The 19,143-nt window shown below is 44.4% G+C and overlaps 1 protein-coding gene across 1 annotated transcript; it reads right to left on the minus strand.

Moving 5' to 3' along the window:
* Positions 1–144: 144 nt before the first annotated feature.
* On the minus strand, positions 145–14,914 carry Ttll13 (tubulin tyrosine ligase like 13). Its single transcript, XM_027919859.2, has 14 exons — positions 14,655–14,914; positions 14,065–14,105; positions 12,925–13,043; positions 10,140–10,270; positions 9,718–9,874; positions 8,997–9,140; positions 8,573–8,658; positions 8,029–8,260; positions 7,356–7,540; positions 3,076–3,261; positions 2,616–2,796; positions 2,143–2,322; positions 1,252–1,570; positions 145–877 (listed from the first exon to the last, which is right to left on the minus strand). The coding sequence occupies exons 1-14, from the start codon at positions 14,912–14,914 to the stop codon at positions 648–650; spliced, it is 2,451 nt and encodes an 816-aa protein (XP_027775660.2). The 3' UTR covers positions 145–647.
* Between the last annotated feature and the right edge of the window lie 4,229 nt (positions 14,915–19,143).

The following is a 19,143-nucleotide window of genomic DNA, read 5'->3' on the forward strand; positions in this document are numbered from 1 at the left end:
GCGGGAAATAGGGCGGATGCGAGGCGTTGCCCTTTCCAGGGCTGTAAGGACAGTCTAGGCCTGAGCTGTTTAGCGGCCCGTTCTTCCCAGCTATAACTGTTTGGCTGTCTTGAAACGCGAGGGTCTAAATGAGGTTCAGGACACTCCTGGAAAACGACATAAACTTTAATAAAAAGACGGATTCAATTACCGAGAGCCTCCCCTCTGTCTCAAGCTGCCCAGGCCTGCCGGTCTCCGCCACCATGGCAGGAAGGGCGGCCACCCTTGGCAGTCGGCTGACGGCGACAGACCCGTGCCTTGGGCACTTGACTCCAATGGTAAAAGGGACACGTCGCTGGGGTGACCGCTCCCAAGGTTCAGACAGCCCTCAACAGTAAGCCCAGCTTCAGGTTTGACAAGTGGAAATGAGTATTTGGCCAGCCTTGGCTCTTCATCTTTTAGTCTTTACCAATCCCAAAAGAATCTTAGGGTGTTGAGGAATTCTTGGTGTCTTTGTTTTTCCTTTTTCAAACAGGATTCCTGACTGGGGTTTTCAAACTGGAACTTGGTGGCCGACTTTCATTTAGCAAAGATTGAAGGCCCAGTGCTCCTTTTGGAACCTCAGGAGGTTCTCCAGGAGAGGTTGAGTGCTGACTTCCTTCTTGCTTTTACCTGTGCTGGCTAACGTTAAGAATTGTACTGGAATGCTGCAGAACAGGTGCAGAGGCAGGGCAGAGGGTGAGATCCCTGGCCTTGGCTGTTCTGTGTTCAGACTTTACCATGGAAGGCAATGTGCGTTCAGTCTGCAGAAGATAGCCATGCTTTGGGGTTAAAGTGGATGGCACTGATACTGCCAGGGCTTGGTTTATGGCTTCTAGCCTTCTGCTGGCTTGGCCTTCTGCAGTGAAAACATGGACCCCTCCTGAGTTGGTACTCACAGAAAAGATTTGCCCACCTCTTTCTCAGCTGTAATCCAGTTACTACCACAGAGGAATGGTATCCCATGCTTTCCTCCAGCATCTTTACCACACTGTATTATACTTGGTACGTTTACTTGCCCACTTTCTTGTTACCTTTGTTGAGGGCTAGGACTGTAATTCTGCCATTATTATCATCAGAGTCTAATACATAGGAGAAGTTAAATAAATGGGTCCACCACCTCCCCGTTCCTGTACCACTGCATCGTTATAGTTTAGGAGCATCCCAGCTGTAATATCTGCTATTAGAAATTTACACAGGTCAAAGTGACCAAAGCTAGTTTTGTATACTTACGGCTAGTGACCCTGACTCTAGCGCTGGAAAAATAGTGCCTCCCAGCTTTCCTCATTGACAATGAACAGGGACCGATGGCTGCTGGATCTCCTATCCAGTTGAAGGTCTTGGGCTGCAGATGGCACCGGGAATGTTGTGGGATTGCAGCATTCGTGCTTGGCAGTGGCCCTAAGATCCTGGGGATCAATTCATGGGGCCGAAGTGGTTGCAGGAAATGAGGCTGGCCCTGCTCTGAGGTAGCCCCTCTTAGGAGCACCAATGGGACCAGACTCACAGATTGCACTTCTTGACTGCCCAGCCCGTCCTGGTGAAATCTAGGCTAGAGGAGAAGAGCAGCCCCTTACCACATTTCTTGTGAGGCTGGATGGAGTGTTGGAAGAAATAAGTAACTTAAAAAATCTCTTCTAGGCCGTAGCCACTATTTAACCAGTTACTCTTTTAGGGTTCAATAAAAACAGAGGGCCCAATAGATTTGTTACTAACCCAGCAACTGTTTTACTGGCCTGAGACTATTTACTTATTCCCTGTTAGAGGACACTGTCAGTGCTAGAGAGATTACACAGAAGCCACAGCATGATGGCAACCTTGTTATTTGTCAGTCATAACTTTTGGGCTACTATGAGATAAGAATATAGAGGGTAAGTCTCTTGTAATTGAGAAAGTTGGGGCCTGCACTTTGCTGGATGTCAATTCTGAAAATAAGGGAGATGGGGAATAGATGCAAAAAGAACCAACAGACCAGACCCTCTCCCAAGGCCCAGCCTATTCAACTTTCCCAAGCTCCATTGACAGATACCATCACATAAGCATCTTTTGGTGTGACACCACCATCTGCTGATATCACAACCTTTTTATCCCTTCTTTTGCCAAAGGCTTCATAAGGACCCTCACCTGATACTCATGAAGTTTTTTCTGGCCCCTGTGACTGGGGTGTAGCATGCGGGTCAGCTGCTCTACAATACCCAGGCTTCGAATGAGATTCTCCCTTTGTATCAGGGCCTTCATCCGCTCTAGCTCCTCCTCTTCCACAATATCTTGAGGTTGCATAATATCCAGGTGTATTGATTTGGGCTGCAAGGTACATGAGAGATAAATGCAGGATCTCCAAGGACAAGTCCCAAACCATCGGCAAGGATGGCTGTAGGACTCTAGCCCACTCTACCTCCATCCCTGCCCTGACCCTCCTGTAGAGTTCCCTTTGCTGTCCATTCTCTCACCTTCTGTTCCAAAAAGTCAGTTTCAATTTACTGATAAGGAACTCATCTCTCTTGTGCAAGGGGAGGAGAGGACAGCAGAGATTCCCTTTTCTAGTAGTCCCAACCCATTTTCCTGCAGAAAGATAAGAGTCACACAACCCTTGACACCTCTTTCTCCCGCTTCCGATTCCTGTAAGCCAAGTAGGTGAAAAGGCCCCGGGGCCCTGCCCTGGATCGGCTCTTCTCCCCAGCTGATTCACCCTGGTTCTGGTCCTTGTTTTCCTTTCGCCTCTTAGTGCCTGAATTCTCCTGCTGTTCCTGCTTCAGGCGGATCTCTTCTAGTTGCTGCCTGATAAAACATAAAAGCTTCAGATACTGGAGGAATTGTGTTGGGGAAAAGGAAATAGAGGGAAAACGGGATAAGCAGGAATCATGATCTGTTCTTGGGACAGGAATTAGGGAGGAACCTGCAGAATGAAGAGTCACTAAGAGGCTGACAGACTATATAGCTCTATTTCTCTTTCCTCAAGTGTCTGGCTTCCTCCCCCACTGCTGGGGAGTAATTCAGGTTCAAGATCTGCCCTCATCCATCTGCATAAAGGAAATGCAGGACAAAGTGGCAAAGTACCTGGCACACTCTTCTCTGGCTTTGGAGGCAGCAGTCTCCTGGAAGAGGGAGCCATTGTGCTTGAAGAAGGGTTCATACTTCCCTGTGTCAGGCCCAGGATAGATCCGCCGATAGCCCCCCAGGTGGGAATCCTCATATCGTTCCTGGTCCTGCATGGCTGCATGGGACGACTCGATCTGTTCTCGCCTGTGGAAACAGCTCAACAGAGTCAGAGATTTGAGAAAGGAAGGCTGGGTAAGCCTTTGAGAAACTCCTGCTGGCCGCTTGGCCTCCCAAGCCCTTGACTGTGGGGAAGGCTGTCAAGGCCATCTCTGGTCAGCATGACCATGTGTGTAGGCAGAAGAATAGGCTTTGCTTCCAGAAATTTGATTTTTGTTCTAAGTTCACAGGGGTTTACTTATAAACTGGCACTCCAAATTATCGGAGTCTAATTATGAGACTAATATAAGTTCACTACAGAAAACTTAAAAGAGCAAAAAAATTAAAACTCCCCATGATCTTACTATGAAATTAACATATCAGTAATTAGCACAGAGCAAGGACTCCAGGGCAGGACCTCCTGAGTTTGAATCCTGTCTTTGCTACTCCCTAGTTTGCCTTTCCTCCCTCACTTCCTTTTTTTCCTTCCTTCCTTCCAAATTGGGATCATATATCAATATTTTAAAATGAGTGCCAGACATAGTAGCACATGCGTGTAATCCCAGCTACTTGAGAGGCTGAGGCTGGAGGATCACAAGTTCAAGGCCAGACTGAGCAACTTAGTGAGACCCTGTCTCATAATAAAAAATAAAAGTGTCCGGGATGTAGCTCAGAGGTAAAGTAGTTGTCAACCATTTTTCCCCATTGAACATGATTCACTCAAGTCCCCTGTTCAGTCTCATGGGAACACTCAGGGTGTTTAATTTATCCTTCACTCCCATTCATCACACAAACATTTGAGTACCTGTTATTCACCAGGCCCTATGGCTATCATGAGGAATCAAATACAAACTACCCCTCATATTGGAATACCAGTAGAGAAAAGCAATGTTACTACAGGAATATCCAAAGCCTACTCAAATTCAATTTTATGTATCATTAACATATACTTTTAATATCAGTAACCAATCACCATGTTTGTAACCCATTTTATACGGAAAACAACAATGGGTGATCAATACTGATTTAAACAATTCCCTATTAACAACTAAACTGTTTTCTGTGTTTCATTTTTAGAAAGTTCCTCAGGAACTGGTTTCTAGAGGAGCTGTGTTAAAAAAAACAAACCAGCAGTTGGGCATGGTGATGCATACCTATAATCCCAGCTATGTGGGAAGCTGAAACAGGGAAATAACAAGTTTAAGGCCAGCCTCAGGAATTTAGTGAGACCCTGTCTTAAAAAAATAAAAAGAGCTGGGAATATAGCTCAGTCCCTTAGGTTCAATCTCCAGTACTGAAGGAAAAAAAAAAAAAAAAAAGCACAGCAAAGTATACAATTAGGATATGAAGAGAAAACACACAGAATGGGAGAAAATCTTTATTAGCTACTCTTCCGACAGATGATTAGTATCTAGAGCATATAAAGAGCTCAAAAATCTTTACACCAAAAAATCAAATGACCCAATTAATAAATGGGCAAATAAACTAAACAGACACTCCTCAAAAGAAAAAATACAAATTAAAATAAATAATTTTAAAAAAAATTTTTTTAGTTATACATGGGCACAATATTTTTTTTTTTTTAAATATTTATTTATTTATTTATTTTTAGTTTTCGGCGGACACATCTTTGTTTGTACGTGGTGCTGAGGATCGAACCCGGGCCGCACGCATGCCAGGCGAGCGCGCTACCGCTTGAGCCACATCCCCAGCCCCAAGGGCACAATATTTTTATTTTTTTAAATTTATTTTTATGTGGTGCTGAGGATCGAACCCAGGGTCTCACACGTGAGAAGCTAGTGCTCTACTGCTGAGCCGCAACCCTAGCCCCAATAAATAAATTTTTTAAAGAAAATAAATAAATATTTATAATTTTCAAAAAAAGACAAAATACAAATGGCCAACAATACATGGAAAAAAGCTCAACATCATTAGCAATTAGGAAAATGCGAATCAAAACTACAGTGAGATTGTATCTCACACCAGTCAGAATGGCAGTCATCAATAATACAAATAATAGGGCTGGGAATATAGCTCAGTTGGTAGAGTGCTTACCTCGCATGCACAAGGCCCTGGGTTCAATCTCCAGCACCAAATATATATATACAAATAATAAAAAAATACATATACAAATAAGAACTGGATGCCACGGCACATACCAGTAATCCCAGGGGCTAGGGAGGCTGAGGAAGGAGGATTGTAAGTTCAAAGCCAGCTTTAGCAACTTAGCAAGGCCCTAAGCAACTCGGTGAGACCCTGTCTCTAAATAAACTATAAAAAGGGCTAAGGATGTGGCTCAGTGATTAAGTGCCCCTGGGTTCAATCCATGGTACCAAAAAACAAAAGAATACAAATAATAATAAATGCTGGAAAGGATGTGGAGAAAAAGGAACACTTCTATACTGTTTGTGGGACTGTAAATTAGTATAATTACTATGGAAATCAGAATGGAGGCTCCTCAAAAGACTAGGCATGGAACCCTACTATACTACTTCTTGGTATTTACCTTTACTACAGTGATACATATGCATAACCATGTTTATAGTTCACAATAGCCAAACTATGGAACCAGACTAGGTGTTTATCAGTGGATAAATGGATAAAGAAAATATAGTATATATACACAATAGAGTTTCATTCAGCCATAAAGAAAAATGAAATTATGGCATTTGCAGGACACCGGATGGAACCAGAGACAATCATGTTAAGCAAAATAAGTCAAATTCAGAAGGTCCTATGTTTTCTCTCATATGCATAAGCTAGAGGAAAAAAAGGAAAACAAAAGTGAGGGTGGATCTCCTAAACCAAAGGGAGATTAGGACAGGGATCAAGGGGTGGAAAGTAAAGAGGGAAGGGGGAAAGCTGGGAAGTGATTTTGGTCAAATTACATTATTATATTGTGTGCATGTACAAATATAAATATGTAACAACAAATCCCACATGCAAGTGCACATGCAAGGCACTGGGTTCGATCCTCAGCACCACATAAAAATAAATAAGTAAAATAAAGGTATTATGTCCAACTACAAATATATATATATGTATATATGTATAATTAGGGCTGTGGCTGTAGCTCAGTGGCAGAGCACTTGCCTAGTATGTGTGAGGCATTGGGTTTGATGCTTAGCACCACATAAAAGTAAATAAAATAAAGGCATTCTGTCCATTATAACTACAAAAAAATTTTAAAAATATACAATTATAATACACCAATAAAAAATGAGGATTAAAAAAACTATTAAAAATGAGGATAAAAAACTAATCAAACCACCTAAAGCACCTTATATGTTAATATGAAAATAGCTCTAAAATACATTGCTAAGTAGGGTGCCGAGTATGTATAAGTTATGCAACTGTCTGGGTAAACATACTTTGTTATAAATACATATATATTTGTGCTTTAAGTGCTTGTGAAAGTATGACACTACACTAGGAATGTTGACTGACTCCAGGGAGGAAAATTGGGTCGCTGGATGAGAAGGGCAGGGGAAAAACTGTGAACTGTATCATTTGAATTTTGAATATATTGTCTATATTATGTGATGTATTATCTATACATATGTAATGTACTATCTATGCAAAAAAAATTTTTTTCACAGGGCTGGGGATCAAACCCAGGGTCTCATGCATGCTAGGCAAGTGTTATACAATGGAGCTATGTCCCCAGTCCCCCAAAATAATGTTGTTTTTTTTTTTTAAATTTTTTTTAGTTGTAGATGGACACAATATCTTTATTTAATTATTTTTATGTGGTGCTGAGGATCGAACCCAGTGCTTCACTTGTGCAAGGAAAGTGCTCTACCACTGAGCCACAACCCTAGCCCCCCCAATTTTTTTTTAATATTTATTTTTTAGTTGTAGTTGGACACAAAACCTTTATTTTACTTATTTATTTTTATGTGGTGCCGAGGATTGAACCTACGGCCTTGCACATGCCAGGTGAGCACTAATTCTGAGCCATAACCCCAGCCCCAAAATATTTTTCAATAGTTAATTCGCTCTTTGTGGCCTTCTTCTAGTGGACTTTCACTCTCAGGAAAGTATAAAAGCAAGACCAGTTACGCTAATAAACTCACATTAGATATTGAGGGAAACAGGTTCGGTAGTTGTGGTGAAGAACAGAGTGGGCTGAGATGACATACCTGGCTTCTCGTGGCTGTTGGTGGCTCTGCAAAAGCCTTTCCTTGACTCTCCGCTTGTCCTCCTCTAACACTTTTTTTTTGTCACAACCCCGGAGGTTAACAAGGGTCATGGCATCACAAAGAAGTGCATCCTTCACCTCTCGATCAAGGCGGGAGTCTGTAGTGAAGCTTGGAGAGTGATTTACCTGCCAGGAGAAGTAGTTATTGCCCCCTTCCTGTATCTACCACCTGAACAGATGGTGGTCTCTTGAAGACCTGAGTGAGGGTCTAGGAGAAACATCCCCTCCTATAACAGCAACCAAGTTGGCTGGAAGCTCTAGCTTTCAAGGCCATAGGACTCTGCATACTGATCCCTCCAATTCACAGGCATCTTGGGGAGAGTAAATCAAATAGCCTAAGTCTACAGATAAAGTGTCCTGAAAGTCAAGGTTTATACTGGGGATCCCAAACCTGGATTGCTGTGGTAGAAGCCAGAGATCACCAAAGTTTGACTCAGCCAGCCAAAAGGGTAGGGTAGATAGATGTCTTTTGCCTTCTGCTGGTTGCCACCTACCCTGAAGTTTCCCTATCATCTCCCCTTCTCTGTCCCCACCTGAGTGCCTCCTATCCCAGATGTCCTGTTCAGAGAAGCCTCTGAATCTTGCTTTTGCAAAGATGAGGAGAGAAACCTTACCTCCAGCAGCCAGGGCTTCAGCTTGTGGTCCAGCAAAACATCAAAACCAAGGATCTCAAAACAGGCACATGTACCACTACTCAGATATTGAGGAAAACAAGTTCGGTAGTTGTGGCGAAGAATAGAGTGGGCTGAGATGACAGTTTTGATGATGATGTCCTCGATGTTGCCCCACAGCTCTCGGGGGTTGTAGCTGTGTTCTCGCAGCCAGGCGTTGAGTGTTGACAGCTTCCTGTGAGGCCCAGTGCTCAGAGGAATACAGATTTCTATGCCACCAGGGCCTGGCTACAGGCAGCTGGTTCCCTGATGCTAACCCTAATTCCAGGCCTGGGCCCCTGTGTGTCAAAGAGCTGCTAGCAGCTCCGAACAGGGATTAGTTATTAGGGTGGGGCTTGGGGCTGATAGACTCAGGCACAGATCCAGGGTCTAGAAAGACAGTTTTTCCTTAGCAGTCAGCCTCCCAAAAGTCAGCTGGGTTTCATGGGCTCCTGAAATTGTAGGGCTAAAGGATAGAGGAAGGAGGAAAAAACAGAGTAGCAAGTACCTCTTACTGCCCACAGCATCATCCCGGACAAAATTCTCATTGTGTTTGTTGATAGCATAGTTAGTCAGGTGCATGCAGACATCTTCCTGTGAAGCAAGTAGCCCCATGGGCTCAGACTGCTTCCATGCGGCCCACCTCTCCAGTGTCTTATGGCCTTCTCTACCCCTCCCTAGTATTGCTGGTCTCCTGGCCCTTTGCAACAGGGGACTGTCCTTTTATAAGATTCTGGGGAAGAGGGTGGGGTGTGATGGGCACCTTTTCTCAGTCACCACCCACCAAGTGCTGTCCTCATAGCTTGGTGTCATGGCTTTCGCTGACTTCCTTCCTTTTTCTTGTGTGATAATGAAAAATCTCTACCTCGTTTCTCCCTAGAACATCAGCACTTATGCAATGGAAGAGAACGGGTGTCATTCTGCCCTCTCACCAGGTTGTTGTGGCTGGGCTCCACATATGGCATGGTGGCAAAGCGGGCCAGGCCCTCCTCATACATGAAGATCCGAAGAGGGTCACAGGATGTGATCAGGACGTAGATTCGTATATCAAACTTGAAGCCATCAATAAGGAAAGGCTAAGAGCACACAAACCCAGAAGGAATATAATTAACTTAAAAATTTTTTTTGTAGTTGTAGATGGATAGCATGCCTTTATTTTTTTAAATATTTGTTTTAGTTGTAGGTGGACACAATAACCTTTATTTTTATGTGGTGCTGAGGATCGAACCCAGTACCTCCCATATGAGAGGAAAGCTCTCTGCCACTGAGCTACAGCCCCAGCCCTGTAATTAATTTTTGAAGTGCTTACTATGTGCCACACACTGTTGTAAGTGCTTCAAATACACAACTCATTTAATTTTCACAACAATCATATAAAGTAGTTACTGTTACTCTTCCCATGAAACAATAGGAAATGGAGGCAAGAAGAAAAAAAAAAAGGTCATTCACCTACCTGAGGTCACATATCTAGGAAGTAGAAAAGATGAGATTCAAACCTAGGCAGGCTGACTAAACCATGGCTCCATACTGCCTCCAGGATAATGGGGACAGCAGAAAGGGTAGGAGCCCAAAACTGGCTTCCTCCCTGGCTTTGGAAGAGACAAGGAACCTCAGGGCCAGGGAGGAGCCTAATGGTACTGAGGTATCTTTCACCTTGGAGATGTACTGCTGGCAGATCATGTGCTCTCCTGGCTTGATCTCACGGGGGTTCCGGGTGATGAAGATGCCACGTCCCTGACAGCCACTGTCTGGCTTGCAGATATAAGTGCGGGTTTTTCGCTGCCAACCATAGGACTGGAAGTCCCCGTAGCTATGTGCAGAGAGGAGCAGGTCAAAAGGTTTCTGCAAATCGTGGCTGACCTAGGGGCCTGTGGCTATATTCTTGCTATCTAGGCTATCTAATCCACACTCTTCCTGGAACACTGTTCTCAGACTCACTTTTCTTTGATCAGCTGAAACTTTCTTGGTCCACTTTCATCCCCCTGAGACATACCAGACCAGAGTCTGGAGGGGACAAAGGAGGGCAACCCATTCCTGCCCCTAGGATCTCAGCCTGGGAAGCTAGATTCACTTACTCTGCAGGGAGGCACCAGGTACGGGGGAAGATGTTGTACTCGGTAGGATAGAGTTTCTGCATGCGGTTGAGATTCCGAGCCAGCAGATCTTTGCGGCAGATTTCTGTCATGCCGGGAAAGTGATTGATTTTCTGAAACAGAGCCAGTTAGTTATATTGTCTCCTAGAGTAAATGACAGCTCCTGGGGCCTGGGCATCCCAAAAAATCATGGAAGAGGATGGGGAAGAAGGGAGGAGTCACAGTGGAGGTGAGCACTGTCCTTACTACCCCAAAGGTAGAAACAGGAAGATTCCCTAAGGCAGGTGAGAAACCCTCCCAAGGCTTCTACACCCAATGTGCACATCCTTCATTCAAAAATAAAGGACATGGGGCTGGAGTTGTGGCTCAGTGGTAGAGCACTTGCCTAGCATGTGCAGGGCCCTGGGTTCGATCCTCAGCACCACATATAAAGAAAATAAAGGTATCGTGTCCAATACAACTAAAAAATAAATATTAAAAAAAAAAAGAAGGACAGAGGCTGGCCCAGTGGCCCATGCCTATAATCCCAGCAGCTTGGGAGGTGGAGGCCCAAGGATCATGAATTCAAAGCCAGCCTCAACAATTTAGTGAGGTGCTAAGCAACTTAGTGAGACCCTGTCTCTAATAAAATACAAAATAAGGCTGGGGATGTGGCTCAGTGGTTAAGTGACACTGAGTTCAATCCCTGGTACCCCCTACCCTCCCATTCAAAAAAAGGAGGAGGACAAGAGAGAAGAATGTGTACTAGGCCAGACCTCTGGGCCTTCTAGCCATCTTCTAATATCCCTCAGACCACCACCAGTACTTGTCTTATAATGTAACAATGTATGGCAGTACAAAGAAATCATGAAAAACATTCTCTAAAAGATAGGAAATAGAAAAGGAAACTGAAGACCAGCTGAAGGAAATGCACTCCATGACACCTAGAGATGACATGGTGCCTGCCAGGAAACCTCTGGCTGCTCTGTCCTTCATGACTTTCTCAGTCACTAGCTGTATAAACTTAGTATTTCTGAGCTTCAGCTTCCTTTTTAAACAAAAGGATACCTGCTGCTCAGGATTTTTTTTTTTTTTTTGTGTGTGTGTGTGTGTGTGTGTGATGTTAGGGATTGAACCCAGGGCCTTCTGCATGTGAGGCAAGCCTTCTATCAACTGAGATATATCCCAGCCATCAGGATTTTGTTTTTAAGGATTTTTTTCCCTGGTACTGGGGATTGAACTCAGGGATGCTCTACCACTGAGCTACATCCCCAGCCCTTTTATTTTTATTTTGGGATAGGGTTTCACTAAGTTTCCCAGGCTGTCCTTCAATTTGTAATCCTCCTGCTTCAGTCACCCCTGCCACCCAATTGCTGGGATTATAGGTTTGCTCCATCACAACCAACATTATTAAGGATTTAATAATAAAAAAAACAACATAAAAGCACTTAACATGGTATCTGTTAGATGCATAGTAAGTCCTCAATAACAGCTGTTATTATTGCCATCCTTATCTGACAATAGCTTTCTGCATTTCTTTTCAAAGCTTCTTGAATACTTGTAGAACTTGCTGTCTATCTTGATACAGGTTATAGTTTCTTCAATCCCTTACTGGCTTCCCCTCAAAATAAGCCTATACACACCCAACTCCCTTTTTTATTGTGTCCTAAGGATCTAACCCAGCTCCTCAAGCCTGCTAGACAAGTACTCTACAAGTGAGCTGCACCCCCATCGCCTTTTTAAAAATTTAAGACAAGGTCTTGCTAAGTTGCCCGGGCTGTCCTCGAACTTGAAAACCTATCACTCAGCTTCCCGTGGAGCCCCACCAGACCCTTTTTAATTACAGTCATGCATTGTATAAGGGCATTTTACTCAATAACTACATATAAGGTTCTATAAGATTATGTCATCTGGTGATATCATATCCATCCATTTCGTAAAATACTTTTACAAAACTCAAACAATGATGAAATCACCTACCAATGCATTCCTCAGAAATGTATCTCTGTCATTAAGTGACACATGACTTATTTTATTGATATTCACCACAAGGAATCTGTTAGAGGGTAATAAAAATACCTTGAGGCAGGTATATTTTTTGTGTATGTGAGATACTGAAGATTGAACACAGGGCCTTGCATGTACTAGTGTTTGATCACTAAGCTACATCCCTAGCCTGGCAGGAACATTCTTCTTAGGGACCTGGTCCATCTTCCCTGATTTTCTTGCTGCCAGGCAGGACCCCAAACTGACACGCTCTCTTCTCTTCCTCCCCCCACTTCTTTGTACTGGGAATTGAAACCAGAGGTGCTTTACCACTGAGCCACATCTCTAGTCCTTATTGTTTTTATTTTGAGAGAGGGTCTCAGTAAATTGCGTAGGTCCTTGCTAAGTTGCTGAGGCTAGCTTTGAACTTGTGATCCTCCTGCCCCAGCCTCCCAAATCGCTGGGATTACAGGCATGCACCACCACACTGATGGGTTCTAAGATGCTGAGATGGCCCTTTTGTTAGCTCTGAGGCTGCCTCTCAGTCCTGCCTTGGAGCAGGCAGGCTAGACATAGATGTCACCAGGCAGAGCAAATAATGGGCAATTATCTACCCACCGGAAACTTCCTTCAGATAACAGAAGCTCCAGAGAGCCAAGAGGAGAATATTTCCATTGGAACAGAAGACCCTTAGTATAGCCATTCCTGTCTAAACAGGGTACAGCCAAAAAAGAATGGCAGCCTCATGCCTGGACAGGGGTTAGGAATAGTCATTCTGAATCTTAGCTCAGGATGTTGGTACCTGAAACCTCTTCATGTCCATGACTCGTTCCAGTGAGACGGAGCAATCTGTCCAATACACAGTCCATTCTTCGTCCTCCCCCACTTCTTTCAGGCCACACATTTGGGCTGCCCGCCGCACTGCAGAGATAGGGGGGTCAGTGTTGCCAGCCTGAGCACCAGCAACAAGCCCTGGAACTCTAGATGGGTCAGGAAAGGAATAGACCTGACCAGAGGCCAGGTTGAAGAGGGAGGTGACTCTTACTTCAGTTCTGCATCTTAGTTATCAGGTGGCAATTCCAAGTTCATGAGGCTGTCAGGCCCTTCCAAAATATGCAGCAGAGAAAATGAGCGCCTGGCCTTATGATTCTGCCAGTCCTATCTCTCAATCAGGATTGTTTCTGCAGAGCTGACCATAGGTAGGGACCACACTGGTGCCTAACACTCTGGGTGGCCTCTTGCACAGATGGCAGTGGGAAAAAGAGGGGAAGAAGGAAAACACTGACCTAATTGGGGATTTTTTTTTTTTAAGTAGGGGTTTGGGTTTTTTTTTTGTTGTTGTTGTTGTTATTGTTGTTTGTTTGTTTTGTTTTTTAGGTGTTAGGGATCGAACCCAGGACCTCACACATGCTAGGCACGTGCTGAACTACATCCCTAGCCACCCACCCAAACTGTTTTAAGCTTGTCTCATCTCTGCACAAATCTGGGGAGGGTAGGGCAATGGTGACTCTCATGTATTTTATTTCTAGCAGTACTTGGGATTGAACACGGTAGTGCTCTATCACTGAGCTATACGCCCCCTAGCCTTTTAAAAATCTTTTTAAAATTTTGAGATAGGATCTCACCAAATGCTGAGGCTGGATTCAAACTTATTTCCCTGCCTCAGCCTCCCAAGTCTCTAGGATTACAGGCATGAGCCACCATACCCAGAACTTTTTTCGTTGTTTTTGTTAGTTAACTGAAGATATTGTCCCTACCATTGAGACTAATTAGAATAGCAATATCTCAACTGCCAGTAGCTGAGCCAGGGGAACCTCATGAGCATCAACATGGGCTCTAGGACAGCCTGGCAAGATCCAACGCTGGAAGCTTGATTGGAGCTCCTTCTCCCTAGTAAGAATGACAGCCCTCTTGTGTAAAAGGGTGTGAGTCGGGCACTTACCACTTTCATACTTGCAGTTGGTCAGGTTGATGGCCAAGGGTCTGGAATGGAGGAATAGCAGAAATCAGGCAGAGTGGAAGGGAAGGACAGACCCTGGGCTGCCAGGCTCTCAGATGCAGAGATATCCAACAAACACAATTCATTTTTTCTAGAAGCCACTTAAAGGAAAGACAAGGGTGATAAAAACATGCTGAAATTCTGCCAGGCATGGTGAGCATGCCTGTAATCCCAGGGACTCTGGAGGCTGAGACAGGAGGATCACAGTCTGAGGCTAGCCTCAGCAACTTAATGAGGCCCTAAGCAATTTAGCAAAACCTAGTCTCAAAATAAAAAGGACTGGGATATAGCTCAGTGGTAAAGACCCCTGGGTTCAATCCCCAGCATGGAAAAAAATATACTGAAATTCCAAAATGAACTAGCCCAAATGTTTCTGATTTTTGTTTCTGTTGTACCAAAAGATAAATCATGCTCCAGCCTTTCCTCTTCCAAAGACTGAAGGGAAGAGCTTAGGTCCCAGTCTCCCAAATACTGAAGGGAGGTCAGGGGGTGACTCTGGAGCCAGGCAGGTGAGGAGGTCCAGGGAAGGTTACCTGCATTTCCGCCTTCTCTTTCTCCTCCCAACTTCTAAGTCATCTGTGTCAGTTGGGGCTATGATTTTCTTTGGAATTTTCTTGGCTATAATGGCTAAGGGATCCCCATTCTCAAATGCCTTATAGTCTGCCTTTGAGAGTGCCTGCTGTGAAGAGTTAGAAGGGGTGGTATCTTCCTCTTTAACACACTCCTCCTCAGATTCCTCTTCCTCAACAGAGTCTTCCTCAGATTCACTGGTCTTACAGGTACTCGGTTCCATTCTCTTAGATTCTAAGGGGAAGAGGGTAGGAATTAAGGCCCAGGATGGCTTGCAGGGATCCACCCAAAGGCCCTTCGTGGTGTTGTAAGAAAATGTTGCAGCTCCTTCGGAACAGAACAATCCCACTGAATAACAGGATGTTTCCAAGTTGGGGTGAGGGTGTGTGGGATGCCAGGAGATAAGGATTCTCTGACTACCACCCAAGATCACACTGGATCATACAACACACTGTGGTGCGTGCAGTAATGAGCAGAGATGGTAAAAACCATAACCATGGCTCTTTTGTTCCTGAATGGAATGAGGGATGGCTGGGTGAACTGGGGAGATAATTTGCTTTGTAATACAACTGAAGATCAAATGTACAATAGGTCGGCCCTTTCTCTGCCTCAGGATTCAGATTCTCCATGTAAACACACTGGAGCCAGGCAACCCTTGGGCTCTGACCACAGAAGGGGAGCCTACGGCGGACACTGCCCACCCGAGGTTCCGAGAAGAGCTGAGGGGCTGCTGAGGCTGCCCCTAGCGGCCTGGGGTAGAACCCAGCTGCTCGCTCATGGCCGCCCTTCGCCCGTTTCGGCTCTTCCTGGGCGTTGCTGGTGTCGGGGACCGCCTATTAGTTCCACAGGACCGTCTGTCCGGGCTGTCGCGAAAGGGAGCCCGCTCCCCCTGGGGGTTAACTGCTGACTCCGAGATCCCGGCGGCGGCGGCGCCTTTTTTAGCTAGCCGACGGCCGCCGCCGTCGCCGTCGCCATGGATACGAGGGCGGTTCCCATTGCACAAGCGTTCCGGGGGCGGGTCCTTCCGCGGACCACACCCACCCGGGCGCCGGCTGAGGCCATCTTGGCCGGGGCTACGTTTGCTTACAGATGGAAGCGGAAGAGCGGCGGGTCGCGGCCCAGGAGGACCCGCCCCGCGCGTGCATCATGGGACTTGTAGTTCTCCTGATTTGGCACAACTTCGCACCTCCCCACTCCCATCTTTTCTTGAACGCACAAATGAAGTCTGCGTTGGGGACGAATAGCTGCTCTCTTTTCTTCGGTTTTTCCGAAATCATGCAGTGAACAGTCTTTGCCCTCTAGGAAAGCTCTGATTAAGACACATATCTTCCAGCGCTTTCAGCCTGATGGTCCAAGACAGCTCCATTAAGGAATAACGGAACCCCTTCATGACATTGTTCTGTCACTGTGGCCTCTTTTCCCCGACACCCTCCCACTTTGACTTCTGCTAGCCATCTCCACCAAACTTAGCCCAACTTGTCACTCAGATTATCCTGTGGGCTAAATCCAGAAGACACTTTAAAATTTTCCATCCTTTAGGAGGACAGGACTTCTGTTTTTCTGTTTGTTTTTGTATCATTTTTGGTGCTGTGGATGGAACCCCGGACCTTGCATATGCTAGGCCAGTACTCTACCACTGAGCTATACCCCAGCTCTAAATGGACATTTTAAAATTCATAGATTTCTTGCTCTTTCTTCAACATGATTTATATATATATATATATATATATATATATATATATATATATATATATATATATATATATATATCCCCAGCACCACATTAAAAAACTTAACAAAATAAAGGTATTGTGACCATCTACAACTAAAAATATATTTTTTTTAAAGTCAAGAGGTGGGGCTTGACTTTATATAAGATCTCCTTGAAATACTCTGGAGTCCCTTGTTTCTAGTTTTTCTCATTTTGTCAACAAATATTCAGTGTTACAAGCACTGTCCTAGGATCTGGTCCATCTTCATTTGTTGCCTGAATCACTGTTTCAGCAAACTCTTCATTGAATTCTTTGACTATTCTTCATTTATCCTCCTTGTTACAGAGCACCGCCTACTGCAGAGCTGAGACACTACAACAGTCCTCTATTAGCAATTCTTGTGATCAGAAAGATTTCAGACGTGTCACTCAGTGTAGCAGACATGAGTTCACAGGAAAAGGGAACACTCTCAAGCGTGAGAGGGGGTCCTCTCAGAGGGATGGTGGCCCTCTCTTGCCCTCCTGGGGGGGGGTCTCAGGGAGTTTTCTGGAGGGTCCCACCCCAGGTCCACCTCTTGACTTTCTTTTTTTAATATTTTTTAAAATATTTTTTTATTTATTTGTTAATTTATATGTGGTGCTAAGAATCGAACCCAGTGCCTCACACATCTAGGCAAGCACTCTACCAGTGAGCCACAACCCCAGCCCAACACCTCTTGATTTTTTTTTTTTTTGGTACCGGGGATTGAACTAGGGGTGCTTTTTTAAATTTTTATTTAGAGACAGGGTCTCACTGAGTTGCTTAGTGCCTCACTGAGTTGCTGAGGCTGACTTTGAACTTGCAATCCTCCTGCCTTAGCCTTCCAAGCCACTGGGATTACAGACGTGTGCCACTGCGCCTGACACCTCTTGACATTTGACTGACAGCACAATCACATCAAACTTCCAAGTCCCAACTGTGTATAGTAAAGATCCAGGGCATTTGCCCATGCTGACTGGTTCTAACTAGAACTTGTTCTTATGGGTTTTAGAGTTAGGGGGAATTGTCCTTATCTTCCTGAATTCTGGGATCTGGCCTATATAAGTCACAGAAGTCCCCCGACTTCAGGGTTAACTTCTGTTACCCTGCATTTCTTCTTCAGATAATAGGTTGTTTGCTGAGGTGTAACATATCCTGACTTAAGCCAGGTAAATTGCTTTTTAAAAGAAAGCATGTGGGGGTCAGCACAGTGGACCTAGTTTATAGAATTAGCCCCCTAACCTTATATTCCCACCACTTTACATCTGCAGCTTGAGTATTTTTCCTAAAATGCAAATCTGTTACTACACCATTTGGTACTCTTCAAGGTTTCCCATTAGATCAAATCCATAGGCCCTTAGCATTTGAGGTCCTGAATCAAGAGACAAAAAGGTGGAGAGGCCCTGTTTGGATCAGCAGTTCCTATCATGGCTCTGAGTACAAAGAGCCTATATATTCCATATTCTGGCTGAGACAAAGCTTCAGATAAAATTCCCTTCTTTTTAAAAAAATTTTTTTAATTGTAGATGTACCTTTATTTTATTTATTTTTATGTGATGCCAGGGATCAAAGCCAGTGTCTCACGCATGCTAGGCAAGTGCTCTACTACTGAGCCATATCCCTGGCCCACCTTCTTAAAGATTCCTAAAGCAACAACAACAAAACTTTAAACAATTCCTAAAGCATATAAACAGCTGAGAAACACTATCATAAAGAAAACCTATTTGACTTTACCCTGCCCCGCTTTATAGAAAAACTCATTTGGGTCAGGGAAGTCCCAGGGACAAACTGGAGAAATCCAGATATTTGGTTCATCATCTTGGACACAAAATCTACTTAGCTGTAATATCATCTCATGCATTCCCTTTGGGGAGCAAGCAAGGAAAAGCAAGCATATTGAGCTTGTATATGCAAAAGTTCTCAGAAAAACGTTAAAATTACTGCCATTTGCCAAAAACATGAGGGTAGTCAAAAATTTGAGAGAATGTAAAAATGCTTAATTGTTTTTCTTATAACATAGGTTATGGGTGCATAGTCTGCTTTATCTCAATGAGACTGTAACTTCTTTTGTGATATAAAATTTCCAATTAAAATTCTATGATAGGGCTGGGGTAGCCCACTCGCCTGGCATGAGTGCGGTCTGGGTTCACTCCTCAGCACCACAAATAAACAAAGATATTGTTTGCCGAAAAACTAAAAAATAAACATTAAAAAATTCTCTCTCTCTCTCTCTCTTTAAAAAATAATAATAATAAAAAATTCTACGATAAAGCTTTCTACAGGCCTGGGCATAGGGAGCCAAGTACCTATGGGCCTAAGCCACAGCCAAAGCTGTGCCCACACAATAGAAGGCAGAGGAGCCCAAACCTCTGCTGGGAGAACTCTTCCAGCTAGCGGGTGGCACCTTATTCTGAAGGCCCCCCTGACTCCTACACTGTGAGTAGGAACTCCCATTCATTCAGGAGGTTTGGGGTAAGAGTAGTGGCAGTGGACTGGGCATGGTTGTGCACATCTGAAATCCCAGTGGCTGGGGCTGAGGCAGGAGGATTGCAGGCCAGCCTCAGCAATTTAGTGAGATCCTGACTCAAAAAATAAAAAGGGCTGAGGATGGAGCTCAAAGGTAAAGCACCCTTGGATTCAATCCCCACAAAATAAATAAGTGGCAGTGATCATCCCTATTGAAAACTAAACTCAGGATTTTGTTGTTGCTGTATGTTTTTTG

Source organism: Marmota flaviventris, chromosome 2, assembly GCF_047511675.1.
Source record: "Marmota flaviventris isolate mMarFla1 chromosome 2, mMarFla1.hap1, whole genome shotgun sequence".
Lineage (NCBI taxonomy): Eukaryota > Metazoa > Chordata > Mammalia > Rodentia > Sciuridae > Marmota > Marmota flaviventris.

Bases quoted from the DNA above. Each gene is read 5' to 3' on its own strand.
- Ttll13 (XM_027919859.2), bottom strand. From the start codon at position 14,914: ATGGAACCGAGTACCTGTAAGACCAGTGAATCTGAGGAAGACTCTGTT. The intron at 8,261-8,572 runs GTACTTGCTACT...TGGGCCTCACAG, and splicing joins GATGCTGTGGGCAGTAAGAG to GAAGCTGTCAACACTCAACG. The intron at 2,323-2,615 runs GTGTCAAGGGTT...TGTACCTTGCAG, and splicing joins ATCGGAAGCGGGAGAAAGAG to CCCAAATCAATACACCTGGA.